The following is a 21,176-nucleotide window of genomic DNA, read 5'->3' on the forward strand; positions in this document are numbered from 1 at the left end:
AAAATATGGTAGTGTTAGGCTGACCATATGAAAAGGAGGACAGGGCTCCTGTATCTTTAACAGTTGCGTTGAAAAGGAAATTTCAGCAGATGTCATTTGTATATGTGGGGAACATGGTGAAATTTCCTCTTCTTCACAACAGTTAAAGCTGCAGGTGCCCTACCCTTTTTTAAATCAGGTCACTCTAGTATAGCTCCTGCAGCTTTAACTGTTGTGATGCAGAGGGAATTTCACCAGGTTCTCCATATATACAAATGACACCTGCTGAAATTGCCTTTTCTATGCAACTGTTAAAGATACAGGAGCCCTGTCCTCCTTTTCATATGGTCACCCTAGATAGTGTGTTGAAGCTTCAGTGAAAACAAATGTGCCAATGTGTGTGTCATCAGCCCCTGCCACATAAAAGCTCTAGTTATTTGAAAACTTCAAATTCTACTAAAGCTTGGTGCACATTAAAAGTAATTACATTTCCTTTCTAGTATCCTTCCTAATTACTTACGATTACCTTGGTCCAGATGAATATTACCTTGTCACAGTTAGCCTCCTTTGATCCAGATCCATGCAATGAAGTCATGGATTTGTTTCTTATGATAGAACAATGGTTTTCATTTTGATGTCATGGGTAAAGAATTAAGAACTTGTTCTGTTAGCATGAAGAAATAAAACCTAAAATAAGAAACTTCTGTGATCTAAGCAGAACACTGGGAGAGAAAATCCTAATAAGTAACATTTTATACCAAGCCAATTTTATACCAAGCCAGTGAAGAAATAAAACCTAAAATAAGAAACTTCTGTGATCTAAGCAGAACACTGGGAGAGAAAATCCTAATAAGTAACATTTTATACCAAGCCAGTTACTAAGTACAAATTAAGTCCTGACAGTTCTACTCTGGCTGCAAGATGTACTGGCTGACCCACTAAGGATTTTCTGGTCTCTAACATGTATTATTTATTTGGCTTAACCACCAAGAGAAGACTTTTTTTGTTTGTTTGTTTTTTATTACAGAAGAGTATAAAAGAAAAGGGATGATGCTATCACATCTAATAGAAGGGCAATTACTTAACCACAGGAAAGTGCCAGTTTCAATACCTGACATCTCTAGTGAAAAGGATCTCTAGGAACAGGGCTGGGAATGACCTCTACAAAAAGTCTGGGAGAATAACTGTCAGCCACAGTATCCAAAACTGGACTAGATGGACCATTACTCATAATAAGTTTCCTTATTCATGAGTAGCAACAAAGTTGAAGAATATGATTTCCTTCTCAGTAGACAATTTCTAGAAAATTAAGAAATGAGGAACTCAAACCTGCTGGGTCTGCACACTTGATCTGGAAGCTTTGCTTCTGAATCCTACACATTTAGAAACTGGTTGGATTTATTTCAGATTGAGGGATGAGGGTTCTCATTATTACTCCTTCTGCATTGAGCAGGGGGTTGGACTCGATGGCCTTGAAGGCCCCTTCCAACTCTGCTATTCTATGATTCTAATACTGAACACAGGTGGTGAGTGTGGCCAGGATTTTTAGCCAAAACAGGATCAATGAAAAATGAGATGGAAACCCAAGTCTTACAGGACTAGTGAAATACAACAACAATCTTTTTTAAAAGCCCTGGAGGGAGCAATCCTCTGCTCCCTAGATAAGGTCTGAGAGGCTATAGGCTAAAGCTCTCCAACCTTGGGTTCAGTCTCATGAGGCTGCAACCCATAGAATTGTGCCCTAATACAGCCCAGTGAGGACTGGGCATTGTCTTTCGCCCAGAATGTAAAATGAAAAGAAGAACAAAATGAGGGAGGGAACAACAATGCCCTGGTTGGAGACAATGAGCTCCATCACACCTACTTTTTTCCTTCCGATTTGAGTCTGCAGTTTGAGACCCTGTCCTGCGCTCATCTCACCTCTTCCCCTTCATGCGCAATAAAGCCACTCCTCTGTCCTGTGTATTGTTGTCCTTGCGCTATATTGTACCATCCCATTTTTTATTGGGGGCGTGTATGTCAAAGGGCGGTCTCGGTGACAAAAAGGAGGGCAGGGTAGTTCTCTGCCCAACTGCTCAACCATGGAAAGGAGAGTGGGCGCCTGAACACCCCGCAGAGAAGGCGAACGAGGCTGCCGTCACCTGTGCCCGGGACTCGGTTCCATTCAACTCTATGGTTCTTACTCCTGAGTAGGCATGTCTAGATTTCCTGACCAGAACAGTGTCAGCTTCCCCTTGCCATGCCAACATTGACCACAAACTTCTCCAAAAACTAGTTGTAATACTTTCTCTTCATTTATATTGTTTAATATGATCTTAGGGGCAAGCATAGTGTGTTGTTTTACCGTAATTGTGCAGTTTCAGGCTGCTGTACTATTGTATTTGCACACACACACACACACACACACACACACACACACACACATACACATACATATATATATATATATATATATATATATATACACACACACATACATACACACACACACACACACACGGAAATGGAGGGGAAAACCACAGACTCAAAGTGGGAAGAAAAAGTAGGTGGGATGGAGCTCCTTAAAGGTCAGGGGCAGCACAAGGGTATCATTGATTTGAATGTCCTGTCTCACCCAGCTTAAGGGGACCCACTGAGGCCACCTTGCCAGAGTGCCCCCAAAATCCTAGAAATGTTTAAACCTGTAATCCTATGCATACTTACTTGTGCATCACTCCCACTGAATTAAGTAGGAATTCTGTTTCAAGATGCATGGGGCCTGATTGCACGTGCCTTATGTGAACAGCATTAATGTGCTGATCATGAACACAGCAGTGTTCTTTAGTCTGAATATTGTGGCCTGGTGTGTTTTGTTTAAGAAGGACGTTTTGATATTACTTTCACAAAGGCTGATGTTCCAATACTAGCCAAGTCCCACAAATACAGTCCAAGCTATGATCTAAAATACTACCTAGATAAGATCTTTAATATCCGTAAAGACCTCACTTCAAACTCCCACTGCCTTGAGTTTCTATTATTCCTTCACTGATAACAAAAGGACAGCAAATAATAATTTGATGCCTTGCAGCAACATAGTTTCTTTTTCCAAGTCAGCCATAGGGATTTATCAAATGAAATCTATTTCATTTGCTTTCACTAAACGATTCTACATGAGCCATGTAACCTGACTGGCCAACAGTAGATTGGCCGGTGCTAGATGGCTGGAATGCTCATAGCCTTAAGGAACTGCCTTACATCATGATCTGATACTTATCTGAGTGTTATGCAAAGCCAAATACTGTTTTGTAGAAACAACAGAAGTTTAGTAACTAATAAGAGTAATGCCTGAAAGTTTAAATCTGTATCAATGGAAGTGAAAGGGCTGAAAAATCTTCCATTGAGGGTGTAACTACATAAGTGTTGTTACTATTCTGTATTTATATTTACTGTAGTACCAACAATGTGCTAAATGTTACATATAACCATGCACTCAGTCTCTTCCTCTCCAGAGGAATTACAGTTTAGACCAGGGGTCCTCAAATGTTTTGGATCAGTGGACACATTTGGAATGTTGAAAGTGTTGTGGGCACATTCACAAAATGGCTGCCATGGGGGCATGGCTGGTCACAAAATATGGATGCCAAGAAGGCAAATAGTGAGACTAAAAGAAAAAAAGTAACTTTCCTAAGTACCTGAGTAAAAGGCAGAGGTGGGGTCTGATCTCCAAAACAGAAAACCACTGTTTTGAACCTAAATAAAGATGGTCCTGGAGGGCAGGACTTTGCTTTGCAGTAAGCCAACATCACAGTTAAAAAATAATTTCAAAATCTTAAGACATAAAATAAAAATCGGGACGGGAGGGAGGCTGAGAGATGCCAAGGGAAGTGTCTGTGGGCACATTGGTGCCCATATGTACCATGTTGTAGACCCCTGTTTTAGAGAGATGAGACAAGTTTTCGTACATCTTCTGCAAAGGGAAGTCTTGCTTAACTAAACTTTGGACTTTTTTGAGAAAGTCAACAAACTCGTAGGTAGCGGTGATCTGATATACATATAACCATGGTAACCATCTAGGACTTGTAACCACAATGCCAAGTTAAGACTGGCAGAAGGATCTAACAACGGTGCTGAATTATTTGGTTCAGGAGGTTGAAGAGATCCTCCAAATGTTGTCTAATGTATGTCTAATGTAAAGTCTTATTTTGCATAGAGACACACGTGTACAGTGAAACAGGTCTTCTGAAGCAAAACAACTCCAAAGAATAAATGTGTCCCATCACAGAAGCTGGAAAGTGAAGTGAGCAGACATTCACTAGATTTTCTAGTGTGGAGAAGATCTTAATAAATGAAGAAAAAATGATTCCTTAACTTATTAAACCTGTATCATTTATTTACTATATTTTTATCTGATTTTTTCATACTGGTTTTAAATGTTTGAATTAGTTTTATGTATTTTATGGTGTTTTTATTTGTGTTGTACCCCGCCTCGATCCAGACGGAGAGGCAGGTAACAAATTATTATTATTATTATTATTATTATTATTATTATTATTATTATTCAGTGTTTGTTTCCCAAAACATCTCACATCAAAAAGACAGGCCCTGCCACCAGGCTTACAAACTAAAAAGACAAGGCACACAAAGGAAGGGGAGGGAAGTGTGGAAAAAGGAAGAGGAGTTCATAAATGCCAGAACAAGGTGGCGCATTTCCTTTGTGCTGTTCCTGCTTGAATAGCAATTGGTGGTTATTTGGCTGACATGGGGGACCAGAGTGCTTCTCCCTTCCTTCTGCAGGTCCAAGGCTATAGGAATAGAATGTTCTTTCTGGCAGGCAGTGGGGAAGCAAACTCCTTGCCCCTGCTCCTTCTCTGGCCAATGGAGGGACCAGCTTGGTCATCCCCTTGGCATAACGTTATTTCTGGAAGCAAGGGGTGCAGACTTCCCCTCAGTCCATCAGAGTATTCTTCCCTTCTGCTCTCCTAACTCAGGGCAACTGTCAGTTATCCTATTTTCCCCTAAAAAGCAGAGGGCCACTTAGAGAGCTTGATGATCTCCCAGGTTTGTACGCTGCCCTGGGAGTTGTGTTGTTGTTGTTTTTCCTGCTGCTGAAGAGTAGGGTAAAAAGTAAATAAACCCTGATCAGGCTCAAAACCACTTAACTCCCACAATACTACACAACAACAGAGCCAGCCAGCCCACCATACCCATAGGTTCTTGTTCAGATCAGAGCTACAGCATCTTCCAGTACAGCACCACCACCACCACACCCATAATTACAGTGCAAACGGCCTTCCCCAACCTGACGCCCTCCAGGTGTTATAGACTAATGTTCCCAGCATTCCTGCCCATTGGCCATGCTGGCTGGTGCTGATGGGAGCTGAAGTCCAAAAGAATGTTTAACGAACACCAGGTTAGGGAAAGCTGGGCTGTAGGAGCCTTTGCTTCCCTATTGCTCATTGGCTCCTTCAATATACGCCCTTAGAAGGAGGGAGGTTTGCAAAATGGAGGCGGAGTCTCCTCTCCTTTCGTCAATTCTCTGCGCCGCTTTTCACTGACGGAGGGAGGCGTTGTTGGTTTCCACGGTGCGGTAAGGCGGGGCGCCGACGCCTCATTTTTACGCGCCGACAGTGGAGGGGGCGGATCCCCCACAGGGAAAGGGGGCGAACGAGAACGACCCGGGTGGACGGTGGCTGCTTGTGGACAGACGCAGCAAGAAGCTTAGCAGTGCTGGTAATGTTTAGAGAGCGCTGTGTTTTTCGGGACACTGGCCACGAAGGGAGCAGCCCGCGCGTAGTAACCGCCACAGTCCTCGTTTCGTCGGTCTGGGTGCGCGCGCGCGCTCCGTCTTTGAGTTAAGGACGGAGAAGACCCGCTTAGCCGTCATGGCCGGTCCTCCTACGATTACTCGCAGAGCCGCCTTCCACGCCTGCCCCTCATGCCCGTCTCCCCCACAGACAGGAGTGTCTTGTGGTACCTTGAAAGCTAACAGCGCGTGGTTATTCGGAAGTAAGTCCCATTGAGTTCAATAGCGCTTACTCCCAAATAAGATTTATTGCGGCATTGGCTACATCCGTCCGTCTCTATGGTACCGCCAGACTTCGTTCCTTGTAAACTGGGTCAGGCGGTTCGGTTTCCCCTCAGGAGTTTCGAGGACTTGGGTGTGCGCATGCGCCCAGAGCAACGAGCGGCTGTGACAGCCCTCGCTTCCCCCTCTCCCCCCTCTGTGCCCCATGGGGTGGAGGAGGCGTGCCTCAGTTCTGTGGTTCATGCCATCCCGATGTCTCTTGAGTGCACCTTATGGACATTTGGGTGGTCTCTCTCCCTCTCTCTTCTCTCTCTCTCTCTCTCAAAGTCTGGCATAAGACATGCAGTGCCACTGAGGGTCAGTAGCGTGGCCCAGTTATCAAGTTGCCTGAGCTGGTGTGGATGAAAGTTTTAATTCCTGCTTCAGACTTTCTTGGTAGCTTTGGGCTATTAAGACTGGGTTCCCGCTTGGATTCCCCCATGCTACCCCAAACATACACACACTCATTGAGAAGCATCGGAGCTTTGCCTTGCAGGATTGCACAGAGGACCAACAATATTAAAAGGGAAAGTGTATCTTTTTTTAAAAAAAATTCAAAATAAGATACAGTTACATTAACGATATTACAACAAGTATGGTGGTTGCGTCTTCATGATGAAAATACATACTTTCAAGAATATTTCGGGCTGAGCGATTACATTGTATGTATTGTATGAATACATTACCAATTACAATTACAATCAAGATGCAATAGTTAGGGTGGCCTGGAGTAGATCTTCACATGTAAGTGGGTTCAGTGCCATTGGTTTCAGTGTGCATGTGTCATTGCTAAATTCTGAAAGTTTGGCCCAGAAAGATCATGTGGGTGCACTTCTTTGAAAATGCTGTTAATACTGATAGTGTTATGAATCCTGCTTTGAAATGGGAGTGTCGGTGATGTTGCCAGTCTTGTTATCTTGCCTGTCATGAAAGAGCTCAGAGCAAGATATATTTATTTATTTGCCTCTCATTTCTTGGGGCTGAAGGCAGTCCAAATTGAGCTGGCCCTGATATTCCCTCTGCATGCTCCCTCTCTCCCAGGTATTACCTGCCTTAAAATTTATAGCTTCAACAATAGAAATGCATCATGTGCCTTCATACCATTCTACAGGCTAAAACCTCATTTTTAATAACTTTTTGTGTTGAATACAATTTCTCAGAGGAAAATCTGATTCTAGTGAAGTTAAGGAAGAAAATGTCAAAAAATCAGGGATTCTTTCCCATACAGACAGAGCACCATATTGCTTAGCTTTGCATATTTATAGAAACATTTCCTGTCTATCCCTCTGTTGTTTTTAAAAAAGTCAATTGGAAATATTCTAGGCTACAGGGGTTATTTATAATGTGTTATGATTCAGCTCTTCCTCCTTCATGCGCTACCTATTCCATAAGTAAATATGGCCTATTTGATTTGTTTCAGATGCATCATGTACAAAGTGGGGGTCTTTCGTGTGGGACTTGGTGTAATCTTGGGAACAGCTGCAGGAATTGGTCTGTTCTACTACTTTTACAAACAAAAGAGAAAAAAGCCCTGGTGGAGAGGCAACTCCCGATCTCCAAATTTATGGAGTCAACAGAATGCTCTAGATGGTCAGGAACACACAGAAGTTGTGCAGCCTTATAATCAGGGTATGATAATGATTATTTCTTTTGTGCTTCTGTTTCTTCCAAGGATATCATTACTCAGACTGGTAAGAGGTTTTGAAATGCCATCTTTCTTCTGAACTTGGAATTCTCATGCCCGTATCCTTCTTATTTGTTTCCTTAATTTTACTGCAAGTGTGGTCTGAGACAATAGTACACTGTGTCTTCCTAAATAAAGTTAAGAATTATTTTTGTCCTGATTATTTTTAAAGTAATCTACTACTTTAGGTACAATAATTGTCACCATCACCAAACAAGGTCATACTAAATTTCCATAGTATTTTTCTATAGTACTTCTCACATATTAAATTGAATGCATGGAAAGGGAGACACAGGTTCCCACACAGCAACACTGTTTCCAATTTCATGGGTTCCACCCAACACTGGCTGAGCAGATGTTCCCCCATGGTACCCCAACTTTCTGGAACAGATTGGGCTGAAAGGGGGAGGAGGAATTCGTTCTGTCAACAGGACGGACAGTGTTAGAATTCGCCCCATGTTTTCAGTTAATATGCTTAATGTGCACATGTGGAGCTCTTACCACGTTTGCGTGCGAGATAGCTTTCTGCTGCTTGGTTGCATGTGCTATGTCAGCATCTCTGGGAGTCTTGATATTGCTGCTTCAGCTCTTTTTCTGCAGCTGTTGTACTGTTGTGTCTGCTGCTTTGGCACTCATGCGATTGTAATGATGTAGTGCTGGTGTTGGAACAGGTGTAGCAGATGCTGACATACTTTAGGATCATGTAAGGTGCCTTGCTGAGAGTTGAGTGTCTCTGAAAATGTAGCTTTCTGGTATTAATGTAAAAGCAAATATGTTCAACAGAAGTTGAATTCAATGGGTTTATTTAGACGTTCACAGGAAGAAAAAAGCCATCCTGGCTCCCACCCACCCCACACGCACACACCTGCGGGGTGGGGTGTGAACCAACCACACAGGGGGGGTCTCTTTATACCCATCCTACAACCCCTACTGCATATTGTGAGTTGTGAATATTGAGTATGAAGCCACCCCTACCACAACACACACTGGGTTTGCGCAATACTGCAGTGTGGGCAATTATGTAAACAATGCTGTGCGCACAGTGATGGTTCCCCCCACCAAGGTGATTGTCTGAAGCTGGACAATATCTATTCACAGTGCATAGATTAAGAAAAAATAACCTGACAACAAGATCAAGAGCCAGGGCCATTTAGTTGGATTTATGTATGTGCTTCTAGTTGAGTTATGGTCATATCTAGAATTCTGGAAATGAACATCTAGCAACTACCTTGTGCAGAGAAGATAAAGCAATGTTGCGGTAACTACTTCATTTTCTACCTCTAGTTCCATGGATGAGGCCAGGACCAGTGGAGGGTGGTGATAGCATTCCATATACAACCCTTCTAGTGCGTGAAGAGCAAGTTGAAGTGTTGAACCGTCTGGACTTTGTGTGCAAAAGCCTTATAGAGCTGCGACATGAAGTAGAAGAGCTGCGGAATAGTCTGCAGAGTTTAGCTGGAGAGATCATTGGAGAAGTCAGGTTGGTATAAAACTTTTTTTCTGTGATGTTCAGGTGGTTGAAAATCTTTCACCCAGAGACTGTGAACCAAATTCTTGGTGAAATTGGTACTTGTCAGTTTTGATTTTTGCTACTATCTGCAAACTAGGAATTCCTCCAGAGTAATTTCAACTGAAGCTATGTAGTTCTATCTTGGGGCATTAACACAAGGCTGAATTTCTGCCTTCATCTAGCAGAATTACTTATTTTTCATCTTTTCTGTGTTGAAGCAACTATTATATCAAATACATAACTTTCAATAAGTTCTGTAGCAGTTAGGAAATAGCAGGTGATTTCATCTCAAACTAGATGGGGAAACAAGTTCTTTGTTTTTAAAATTGGGTATTAATTATTGATATGAGATCAAGATTTCTCCAAATGCTTAATTTGTTTTAGTAAGTGCTTAATTTACAATCACTTCTTCCTTCATTATGATATAGCCTTTACAAGGAATTTAAAATAAGAGTATGACTATACATTTCTAAGATAATATGGTATTCTTCCTAATTTGCATGTTCAATAGGGTATTGACATAATAGGGCTTTTTTTACACCTTTTCATAATATTTCCGTCCCTTGTAAAGAATGGCCTAATTTGCATGCAGATGAGCTGCAGTGAGTCTTGGTCAATGGGACTCCCGCTTCCACTCCATTGTGACCATTAGGAATAGATTGGAAGCATTTGCTTCAGTTTTAGATTAACTGGAGTTTAGAGTCATATCCAAACCCTAAATTATTGTTAATCTTAACTACCGTTAGTGAAAAGAAGCCGACTTCATAACCCATAGTTTGAAGTGGACTTGTTTCTACTAACCATAGTTAAGACTAAATGCAGTTAGATAAGCTGCAGTTTATCTAAAATGGAAGCAGAAGCTTCCAAATTCCTCTTTGCAGCTGTGCCAGATGAGGGGTGGGCAAGTGAGTGTGAGGCTTGCTGTGGCTTGTGCTGGTAATGCAAAACGATGGTTTAGCATTGCATGCAAGCACAGCCAGTGATGGAAGATTCTGAGAAGTGTAATTCTAAAGCAGATGCTTCAGGTATGTAAAGGGAATAAAACAATGATGGGAGACAAATCATTCTGAAAATCTCTTCCACAGGAGAATTCTGAGATATTTATGGCTATTTTGAACTCATCCTTCCTTGTTGAAAAGGGACAAGAAAGACCAAATATATACCTAGAATCTCAAACCAATTTTAAACCTGTTTCTTGATTCTGGGTCAGAGGCAAGCTATGGTTAGCAGTAAGTATAGTTTGCAGTAACAGGTAGTCTGTTCAAATTTTGATATTGCAGCAGACATTTGTGAAACTTTATTCCAGCTGGGATACATTATAGCCCAGCCCGGTTAAACCTTTTAGTCAGCTTTAAAGACTTTATTTCAAGTTGCTTCCTCTTAAAAAAAATAATCCCATGATGCTGCTGATTTGAAGTAATATTGAAATGTTTTCAATATTACTTCAAAGGTGGAGCTTGCCTTTTCAAGCATTTCAAGCGGATTTTAATGCTATTATAGACTGGGAAAATGGAAACAAGGAAAACAATGGCATAAGCTTCTGTGATTATAATGCTACTCCCTTATCTTGCAGGTCTCATATAGAAGAAAGCCAGAAGGTTATTCGACGGAAGCGTTTTGTATATCCCAGAGAAAGAAGCGATTCTACAGGATCCAGCTCCATATATTTCACATCCAGTTCAAGAACAGCCAACACTAATGATGCTGAAAGTGAGGGAGGGTAAGCAAACTTTTTTGAAAAAAAATATTAAAGGGCAGTCCAGTTAAAATTGATAAACCTGTAGCAGAAGTGGGCTGGGCAAGAGAACTAGGCAGTAGTAAGACAACTAATTTGTATTTAATACTAAATATTATGGGAGGAAAGTTGAAGGGGAGTTTTACTTTCAACTCGATTGTATAAATGATTATACTGCAAGTGCAAGTTTTGGAAGTAAGCAGCATCGTTCGCTCCCCCGATCCATTTGGGGATTGCCTCTTGCGGACAATGTAACACATTAAAGAAGAAAGAGTAAAACCACATTAGACCAGTAGTTCAGGGACTGTTTCAAAAGATAATTACTTATGATATTTAAAAGCGAGAAGTCTACCAGGTATGTGTGCCTATGAACAGACCTGTACTATGTTCAAAAGTATTTACTACTGTTTAAAGAGCATAATATTATCATATCTTCCCTTGATAGGGTTTCCTTATCTTTGAGGGTTATGTTTGCAATTTTTCTATTGTGCAATGCTCATTATAAATCTACTTACTTAGAAAAACAGGCTAATTACTTCAGTGTGTACAGACTCCTAGTAGGTTTCTTTTGAATTCAGAGATGTTGGTTCGGTGCTTGATTCGGTGCTTGCTAATCAAATACAGTGTAATGTTAAGTCGCTGAGGTGGTGTTCAAATGCGTCTCTCTTCTTGTGTTTTTAAAGAGGTCAAGTTATTTAACACCAGGAAGTGGTTGAAGTTGTTCTCTCTAGAGATGTTTATGAAGACACTTGAATATTGCTGGTTTAAATTACTGAGCTGTAAAAGCTATGGAGAAATTTCTGGCACACTGTATTTTTGAAGTAGTGCATATGTTTAGCAAATCTTAAGTACTGTATCTTACGCTGTTTTATAAGGACAAATATTCACCCCCCCCCAAAAGGATCTCTTTTAATGCCCTTTGAAAGTGAGGATCCCACTAGGATCTGTCTTTCCTGGTTGATGAAGTAAGTACCCCTCACCACCCAGACAAGATTGAAAAGCAGAACCACTAGAGATGCTGCATGTTCCCCATCTCTGGTCCCCAAAGTAAGCACATTTTCATTTCTGCAACTGCCCCTACTCTTCTCTGGAGCCTGGGCTGTTTTTGGAGAAGCTTGGAAAACCGCAAGACAGCTTCTTGCTTTCTGTGGCCCACCAAGGATCAGCACAGCTGAATCAGAGTTCTCCTTTCCAATTTGTAGGTAGGGAGGAAGGTGGAGCTTGCTTTTGCAATTGTGTTGGGCCTTGGAGACACTCCAAATCTCAGAATGGCAGCACTGAAAAGACACTTCCTCTTAAGGCTAGCCCAAATTTGTGGGGGCCTTCTCTTCTTCACCACTCAATTTCTCCATTATATTCTCAAGGGACTTTTTAGTCTGTCTTTTGTCTTGTCTTGCTTTATTGGGTCCCATATCTGCAGTTTCTTAGGATGGGCAGACCCTTAAAAGTGTATCTCATGTTTTACAGCTTGGCCTTGTACATGTATATCTTTTTAAACATGCAAAAGGATAAAATCACTCACCTGATATTTTTACACCTTCCTCTGAATGAATAAATGTTAAATATTCAGTGCCTAGATAATCCTGGGGAAGTGGTGGTGGGGCACAAGTCAGCTTTTCATAAAAAAATTATGATGTGTCTGTCTGGAATAGACTTGGAAATGTAATATCTGTTCCCTGTCCAGATTAATCTTTTTAACTCAGTGGTGATATATCTGCTGTAAGTTAGCCAGATAACACCTGCCTGCTTATTCTGTTGCATATGTGCCTTTCTCAGCTCCATGAATTAGCCTTTCACTATGATCAAGATAGCTGTGAGTTGGAAATCAGTTGATTTGATCCTTGCATGTTTGAGAACTTACGATTTTTGCTTAGTGGGGTGCATCTGTGATGATCCTGGATATTTTTGACACAGCTACTGCCATTTTACATTGTCTGAAAAGCAGCCAATCTATCTGGAATGTACATGTGTTTAATTTACTTTGTTTAGTCCTGTCTGTCATGCACAGGAAGCACGTTTATGTACTGTCTGTTTGTTTGCCCGCTTGGGATTCCAAATGTAAATATTAAGCAGTTTGTTACTATCCAGAAGTATAGTTAATCATCTCTGATGCATGACGTCATTCACGCTTCCCCAAGTCTAACTGGTTCAGGACTGAGAGGTGTGAAGATACTATCTTTTAAAGGTAGGGTATCTTTTCAGAAAAAGGCTGAACCTGGTAGCATGTGTGATCTTTGACTTTGGTATAAGGGATATACAGCTTGTCTGGAACTACTGCAGAAAGTCAAATGATCAGGGCCATCTTGGACTTTGTGAAATGGCATAAATGACTTTGAGCACTGTTTGTTAATCTCTCCTTAGCTTACCAGTGAAAAAGTGTATCTTCCTATATAATATTTTTGTCTTCTGCTTCTTCTAATAAACCACCATTGCCTAAATAAGAGTTGTCTAAAGAATACTAAGGCTGCATCCATTTTCTGTGAAAGAGTCTTCCTAGATTGCTTGGCTACATACTTGCTTGAAAATGGGCTTCATGCCCGGATTAGCAAGTGGAATCCAGAATTGTTTCCTTCCCTATGGTTTGTGTTTGGTTTTGGATATCCAGACAGTCTGAGTCCCCCAGTGGCAGTTGTGGAGAAATAGTTCTTGCTAATGGAATACATTGCTCAGAGATTTTGTTTATTTACATCTGTATCCCACCTTTCCTCCAAGGAGCTCAGTTGACATACATGGTTCTCTCTCCACTCCCATTTGTCCTTACAAACAGCCCTGTGAAGTAGATTAGGCTGGGAGATGGTGACTGGTTCAAGGTCACCCAGTGTACCTTATGGATGAGCTGAGACTTGAACCTGGGACTTTCCAGTCCTAATCCAACAAGCTAACCCTTGCACATCACTCTACACCTATACAGATGCACCTGGGGATTTAAAGCTGGTAAAAGAGGTAAATGCACACACACAGCATCCATTTCAGAGCTTTTTACTAAGAGGGTCTGTGCTTATCACTAACATCAAGTGTTGATGTGAGTGTGTGAAATAGCAGGTACAGGCAGAGCTTTATTTATAGCCTGATACCAACCACTCTGATGAGGCCATCAGAGTGAAAGGAAGTTGTGGTCAGGCACCCTCGTGCCCAGATCTGTATGAAGCTATTAGAAGGAGAGGAAGTGACAGCCCTTCCACTGTGTCCATGACCTTCTTAACTTTGCAACTAAGTATCTAGTGCTTAAATATTGCTTCCCTGCCTCCCCATCCCCTTTCCTTTTGTGTCATGTTTTTTTAGATTGTAAGCCTGTGGGCAGGGACTGTCTTAAGAATTATTTTTGTAAGCCGCCTTGAGAGCCTTTAGGGTGGGATAAAAGTGCTTAAATAAATAATAAATAAATATCACCCCAAATGTATATTGCATGTTTCATAGCAACGTTTCTGGTCTGAGTACTGCAAATAATTAAATGACCTGGGTGGCAGATTTTGTCCCACACACATCCTAAAACGTCTTGTGAAACTGTTTATGGAAAATAAATAAAAATGTAGTAGATAACTTAGTAACAGAAGCTAAAATGATAGCAAAGAATTAGAAGTACACTGAAGAACCTAGATGAATGGTTTAGGAAGTTATATGATGATACAATTCTGTATAAATGTATTTATCAAAGCACAATCTCTCAGTGTTACTGCCATGACTAATTTATAGAAAATTAGAATGGGAATTGTTTGACAGAGGATACATATGCACAGGGTTGATCTTGTATTGATGTTTTTATTTTTAATAATATTTACACTTTATTAATTCCTTAAAATACTGGTTGTAGAAAATACTTTTTTTTCTGATGAAGCTGGTTACACATTTAGTTAGGAATCAGTGATGACTATGCATATGTGCTGTGGCTCCAGGTTGGAGGATATTTGCATATGTTTTTCAGTTCTAGCTGAGGCTATGAGGCCCTTAGCCCCTTATTCTCTGCAGTATGCTGTATCTACTGCTGCTATAGTAAGCTATTTTGAAGTGGCAGAAATTTAGGGTTATCCTTCCTATATTGGTGTTCTTTTCTAAAAAAAAGAAAAGAAAAAAGTTAGTACATGAAAACTAATGGCTGCGTTCACACACAACAGTAAACCAAGTTCCTAGAGAATCCTGGCTTACCATGAATGAGGTGTGCTGATGTCTGCAGCCTGTCTGTACCCATTTGGCTCCCCCATTGGCATGAGCCAGCAAATTAACCACAAATTAATTACCGTGAAAGTTTACCTGATTGTTTGAGCCAGGGGTCCTGGTTTATTGGTCCCAAATGAGCCAAGAGGCATAAGCCAAAAACAAACCCTGTCTTATATCCCTTACAAGCCGGGATCACAACAAGTCACAATTCCAGTTTTGAGTGACATAGTAAGCTTTCAATTCCTGTTTGGTTTTGCTCAGCCTTCCCTAACCTAGTGCCCCCCAGATGTCTTGGACTACAATTCCCTTCATCTCTTTTGGCTATAGTGCCCGGGGCTTATGGGAGCTGTAGTCCTAAGCATCTGGAGGATACCAGGTTGGGGGAGGCTTGTTTAGCAGCTTATGCTAATAGCCAGAAACTGTTAAGCCAGGTTTCTCCAGAAACATGGCTTACTGTTGCATGTGTGTGCAGCTGCTGATGTTTTAATATTTTTACACAATGCACTTAGCATCTTATTAATGTAAGTGCTATGCTCTTTTGTGTCTTCTCTTAAAGTTATACCACAGCCAATGCAGAGTCTGATTATGATCGGGAGTCTGATAAAGAGAGTGAGGAGGGGGAAGATGAAATCAGTTGTGAGACAGTGAGGACTTCAAGGAGGGATTCTCTGGACCTTGTAAATGAGGATGAAACTACATTGACCTTGGACCCAGCTGCAGAGCAAGAGCTTAGTCAATTGCTGCAACAAGCGGATCAGTTGCACAGCAGGAGTGACCAGGAGAAGAGGGAAGGATTCCAACTGCTGCTTAACAATAAACTAGTGGTAAAGTTCACTTTAGCTATTTCTCAGAAAAACTGTGTTGAGCTAACCAACAGATGGGTGGGGGGCAGAACAGAATGTTGTGCAAGGTCTTGTCTACACCACATTAATAAATGAGACCAGTCATCTAACTGCAACATGGCTTAAAACCCACAAAGCTCATGAGACATGGCCTCTTTTTAAGAGTATTTAATTATGTTTTGTCTTTTGCAAATTGAACAGTACAGTAATTAAGTTACCTAATGTTAAAAGTGAAATTGCAGCTTACAGCATTTCTGAACATGATAGCAAAATTCTTCTCAGATGCGTTACACTGTTTAGGTAGAATTATTGTCAATATGCCAAATGGTTAACTATTTATAAAAGTGATTCCCAAACTTGGTTACAGTGAAGGAAGGTTCACCAGCATCAAAATTTGGTCCATGTTAATTTTAATTCCTCCCGTTCCTTTTCACTAATCAAGAAGAAGCATCTGTCTTAGCCCATTGTGGTGCCATGTTATCACAACAGTCTCTCACTCCAATTCCCAGGATGCCCTTCCCTACTTGCTTGATTTGAAAATTGATTCATAATCTGAGAATTGTGGATCTACCATATTATTCACCCCAGGCATTCAGAATTCATTCATTCTTCTCCTCCCTATCCCACCATGGTAAAATTAGGTTAGCAAGCAAAGTTACATTTTTGCTGTCAGTAGTATGATTTCCGCTTCTATGGTTCTTTTACAGTCCATAACTTTGGAGCCATGCTAATCCCTAGGAAGTTCAGATGATCGGCACATGTTGGGTTCTACACTCAAATGTCTATTTCATATGTTATTTTTATTATTTTGTTGATGATTTTTATAATGTTCTGCAGATTTAGCTACTCTGTGGTGATTGACATGCTTTTATGAAGTTGCACATATTAATAATCTCTAATCCTGTCCCCATCAGGGAATTGGAGTCTATCCATCCAATTCTCTACCCTGCATATTGTGCACTATGCTGATATACCACATCTGGCATTCGTGGCTATTACAGTTATGCTATGTGTTATTTAAGCATGATGTCTGGGTCCGCTTGCAAAGCAAGCACAGTGTTTCCAGGTGTGACACTGCAGTGGTGCAATAATTATTCCAGCTTATTTGCTGGAGCAGAGACTTGTGGGACTGATTCACAAGATAATCAATAATGTAAGGCTTGTTCTAGGAAAGATGCTACCTCTTTTCTGTATTTGACATAAACATTTTACTGTCTCACCCAATTCCTATAGTTCCTTTCTTAGATTCTAAACTATAAGAAATGTATTACACTTTGATACTTTAGTCAAGTAAATAGATTTAAACTACGTACTGAGTTAACTTAACAAGTCTAGTTTAGAGGACTCTTGCTGCTTGTCGGACCACCTTTCTACTCACAAATCAGACTAATATAAAATTAAAACAATGCGGTGCTTGCTATATGTTGTACTTCCAAATCCTACTTGCCTGTAACCTTGAATTAGTAGAACACAGTCAAGTGACCTAACATTCATTCTGTCCTCAGTATGGTGACAAGCAGGATTTCCTTTGGCGTCTGTCCCGAGCATATAGTGATATGTATGAAACCACAGAAGATGCAGATGAGAAGAAGTCCTATGCTTCTGATGGTAAGGACACTGTGGCAGTGGGGGTACATAGGAGTAATGTCTCCTGCTAGCACCATGATATATCAGGCACTTAACCCTCTTATTCCATGTGCCTCTTTTTATGCATAAGGTACCTGGACATAGGCATGACACAGACTAGAGGTTCATATAATTTTAAACAAAGATATGGTGCATTCGTATTAGGAAAAATAAATAATATAACTTAAATTAGTTACTGGTTCTTTAAAAAAAACCTAATTGAAATTTAATGATGGAAAGCTGGCATCCCTCCAAGAGTCAGTAATGACTCAGTCCGAGAGGTTCCTTTCCTTTCCTTATTCTTTCCATAAGAAACTGCCAGTCCTGCAGATTCCATTGTACAAGTGGCCCCCACCACTTATGCAACAATGATATAGCACTTGTGGGGGCAACCTGAAATGACTGCAAACCTTCTTTCCTGGGTTTTCCCCCAGAAGCGCTAATTTGCATTTGTGCAAGTGGTGGTGGCTGCTTGTACAACAGAATTGGTGGGGCTGGCCATGCGTAGAATGGAAGTGGCAGTGGGCCTTGCGCACAGTCAGAAAGGGACTCTTCAGTTCCTTTCCCTATCAGCCATAGGCCAATTCCTCTACCAAGCGCCACCTAAGTTAACTCAGCCCTGGAAATAAGGGCTTGAATTAGTCTTCTGTCTAGTAGGGTTTGGCTACAACTGGAAGCCTTTAAGGCTGTTCACCAGTCTCCCCCTGAAGTCTTCAATGAAATTCAGCAGCCTCTCTTATCTTCAGACCACTGCCACCAGCTGATATTTAGGCCTCAGCCACTCCCCGAAGGCTGCCTTGGGAGTCTTCCTCTCCTCACTTGCAGACCTTCCACTCCTGCCCGTACTGCTCTCAGTTCTGAGGTTGGCTTCCTGGTCTTGCTGCTGCTTTTCTTCATGGTTGACTTTTTTCTCAGGTTCTCCCACAACTCTCTAGATGAATCTTCCAGAAGCTCCTGATACTCATTCCAGCCAGTACGTCCAGCCAGCTGGCGTCATGGTAGCCAGCCTTCCATTCCACCACCTTTTTTAAACCAGTAAATGCCTTTAGAATGTTCAAGTAACACTAATCGGATTGTACAGATTTGGATAAACATATTAAACTTTTATTTCACAAATCAGCTTCTTCAGAAAAACACTTTGAGATAAGGGTGTCTCTGTGAATTAGGCATTAATCTCTCCAACCTGGAAAAATGTGTTACATGAAGAATTTTGCTGAAGTTTGTTCATACTCCTACAAAACCATTTTGTTCGTTATGGATTGAAAACTCATTAATATGGAATTGTTTTCAGAGTACTACTTGGCAAGTACTACCATTTTATTTGCTGGTTTTACCAGGAGTTGCTGGACTTTCATAGCATGAATAATGGTAGGCTAAACTCAAATAGCTGCAAATATATCGAATGTTTGTCCTAGCTGAAATTCCACTTCTAAAATTCCTGAGCTAATGCTTATCTCAGAGTTGTCCATTTCCTTTTGCTTCCTTTTTGTTGGCTCTAAGCAGCAACCATCTTTTCCCCCTCTTCATGCTAGGAAAAATCATGTCTATCTCGGTACTGGAAGCCTGAAGATTTGTTTGTTCTACAGGCTGTACCCTGGTCACACATTGCTATGGGAACTGAAATGCTGATAGGGCCCAAGCGATAATTGCCCTTCTGAATATGCTGCCTCATATGTAGTGTGTACTTTTCCTTATTTCAAAACCTTATTACAGGCTTATTGTTCTGTGTTGCAGGCAAAGAAGTGATGGAGACAGCTCTGCAGTTGGAAGATCAAAGTGCTGACTGTCACCAGTGGTATGTAATTACTTTATAAAGGAAAGGAAAAGGAGAAAAAATTGTTCTAAATATTGTATTTCTAAAGGTTGTTACATTTAGCAAAATACTTTGTCAAGAGTGCAGTCCAGATTAAGAGTTGTTGCATTTTTAAATATGCAGGCTTGATTTATTCTTCCAGACATACTTCTTCTCTTGGCAGAAGAGTTTATAAGTTCATGGACTCTACTGGTTGCAATTAATCAAAATGGTGTCTCTGTTTTTCTTCTTTGGCTCTTGTTTACTAACTACAAACTGGGTTAGAACAGTTGCCCCAAAGGATTTCTATTTTGTGCTGTGTGTTTCTTTTGACTCTGAGGATATGATAGATATCTATCTCTTATAAGAACTCATCTAATAACTTATTGCTCTTCCCAAGAGATGTAAAATATGGAGTCTAGGCATATGTTCTAGATAGTTCTGTTTCTGAAAGAAAACAACTGTGATGCAAGCAGTAATAGTACAGGGACTCTTTTCTTTTGCTTACTGCCAGCCTCTGTTATTCCAGCAAATTTGCAATTCAGGTGCAATCCAGCTATGATTTTAAAATCCTCCTAAAGATTTTAGAATCTTGCTAAGAGTGACATAACATTCTGATATCGCCTGGGGTTAATGATAGGCCATTGCTACAGATAAAATAGCAATGACTTCATTGAGAGCCATATGTGTCAGGGAATTTATCAGTTAAGGTTTAATGACAGATAGACTGCTGATAAAGCATTGTTATCATTTTACCCTTTGTACATTGATATCTTGTCAGTAAAACTGCTTTTTGATTTTTAACATATGGGAATATTAAATATCATTCCTTCGTGAGTTCAGCATTTTATGTTAGAGCTGTAATTGTATTTGGAAGTAGATTCTTAAATAGGAAAGCTTATGCATTTCTTAGATTTACAGCATAGTCTTATGTATATGTGAATGTCCTACTCTGAAGTAACTTGTATCTTATCTTGGAGCAATTTGACAGATCCTAGCATAGGGGGGAGAGCAGTAGGAGTCTCCTGCCCCTGCTAGAAGCAACACCTTTCCAAGCAGGGTCCCTGGAGCCAGCCATTAGCACACATGATTTCTAGGCGCCAAGCTTTCTTGCTGATGTGCCTCAAGCAATATTCTTAAATTTGACTATTGAAGTAGCAAATAGCCATCAGGAGAGTAGTACAATGGTTTTCAGATGCTTTGAGTTCTAAAAGATGGTGAAGAAATGGAGCTGGAAGTTGCCCAAGCAATAGATGGAAAGATGTGACCTGCAGAAGGTTGGAGGACTATAGAAGGATTAGAGACTGGGAGCAACATGACTACCAGAGGTTCAGAGAAGTTTTTTTTTTTGCTTCCCAGATGCAAGCTAAATATAGAGTGCTTTACAGTTTAATATCTACAATAGCCGAAGGAGGTGGCAAATAACGTCAGCTAATACTACAGTTTATTTATCTTTATATTCTGGCTGTGTGAAGTAGGAAGAACTGCTATAGTCTCTCTGTCCATGTGTGCATATTTTAATAGTACACTATCTTTCTGCCGAATAGTGAATTATTGACCCTACAGTCACTGGCACTACAAGAGATTAACTGCATTCTATTTGTATTATTAATTCTTGCAGCACTATGATTTGAACTCAGCTTCTCCATGCTATGTGAGAGAGGTTTTACTGCACTGTCCTTCCTACCCAGCAGTAAAAGGGAGGTTTTTGCTGGAGCTTTATATTCTGTTAGAGGAAGAAGAGAAAAGAGCTTTTGTATCTAGCAGCAGTAGGAGGCTGAGCTTTGGCAGCAGTAAGCATTGGTCCTGG

At 40.8% G+C, this 21,176-nt stretch overlaps 1 protein-coding gene across 4 annotated transcripts in view; it reads left to right on the plus strand.

Moving 5' to 3' along the window:
• The first annotated feature begins 5,602 nt into the window (after positions 1–5,602).
• The window catches only part of RMDN3 (regulator of microtubule dynamics 3), a 43,378-nt gene continuing 27,804 nt past the window's right edge, over positions 5,603–21,176 (plus strand). For all 4 annotated transcript variants that reach the window (XR_010025076.1, XM_063117730.1, XM_063117731.1 and 1 more), the window contains exons 1-7: positions 5,603–5,688; positions 7,443–7,651; positions 8,991–9,186; positions 10,790–10,936; positions 15,663–15,930; positions 17,454–17,556; positions 19,309–19,369. Coding sequence is in view for 3 of the 4 variants with exons in the window: in XM_063117730.1 (XP_062973800.1) it covers positions 7,450–7,651; positions 8,991–9,186; positions 10,790–10,936; positions 15,663–15,930; positions 17,454–17,556; positions 19,309–19,369 (977 nt within the window). In the remaining variant the exon portion in view is untranslated. The remainder of the gene's footprint in view (positions 5,689–7,442; positions 7,652–8,990; positions 9,187–10,789; positions 10,937–15,662; positions 15,931–17,453; positions 17,557–19,308; positions 19,370–21,176) is intronic.

This window comes from Elgaria multicarinata, chromosome 2 (assembly GCF_023053635.1).
Source record: "Elgaria multicarinata webbii isolate HBS135686 ecotype San Diego chromosome 2, rElgMul1.1.pri, whole genome shotgun sequence".
NCBI classification, from domain to species: domain Eukaryota; kingdom Metazoa; phylum Chordata; class Lepidosauria; order Squamata; family Anguidae; genus Elgaria; species Elgaria multicarinata.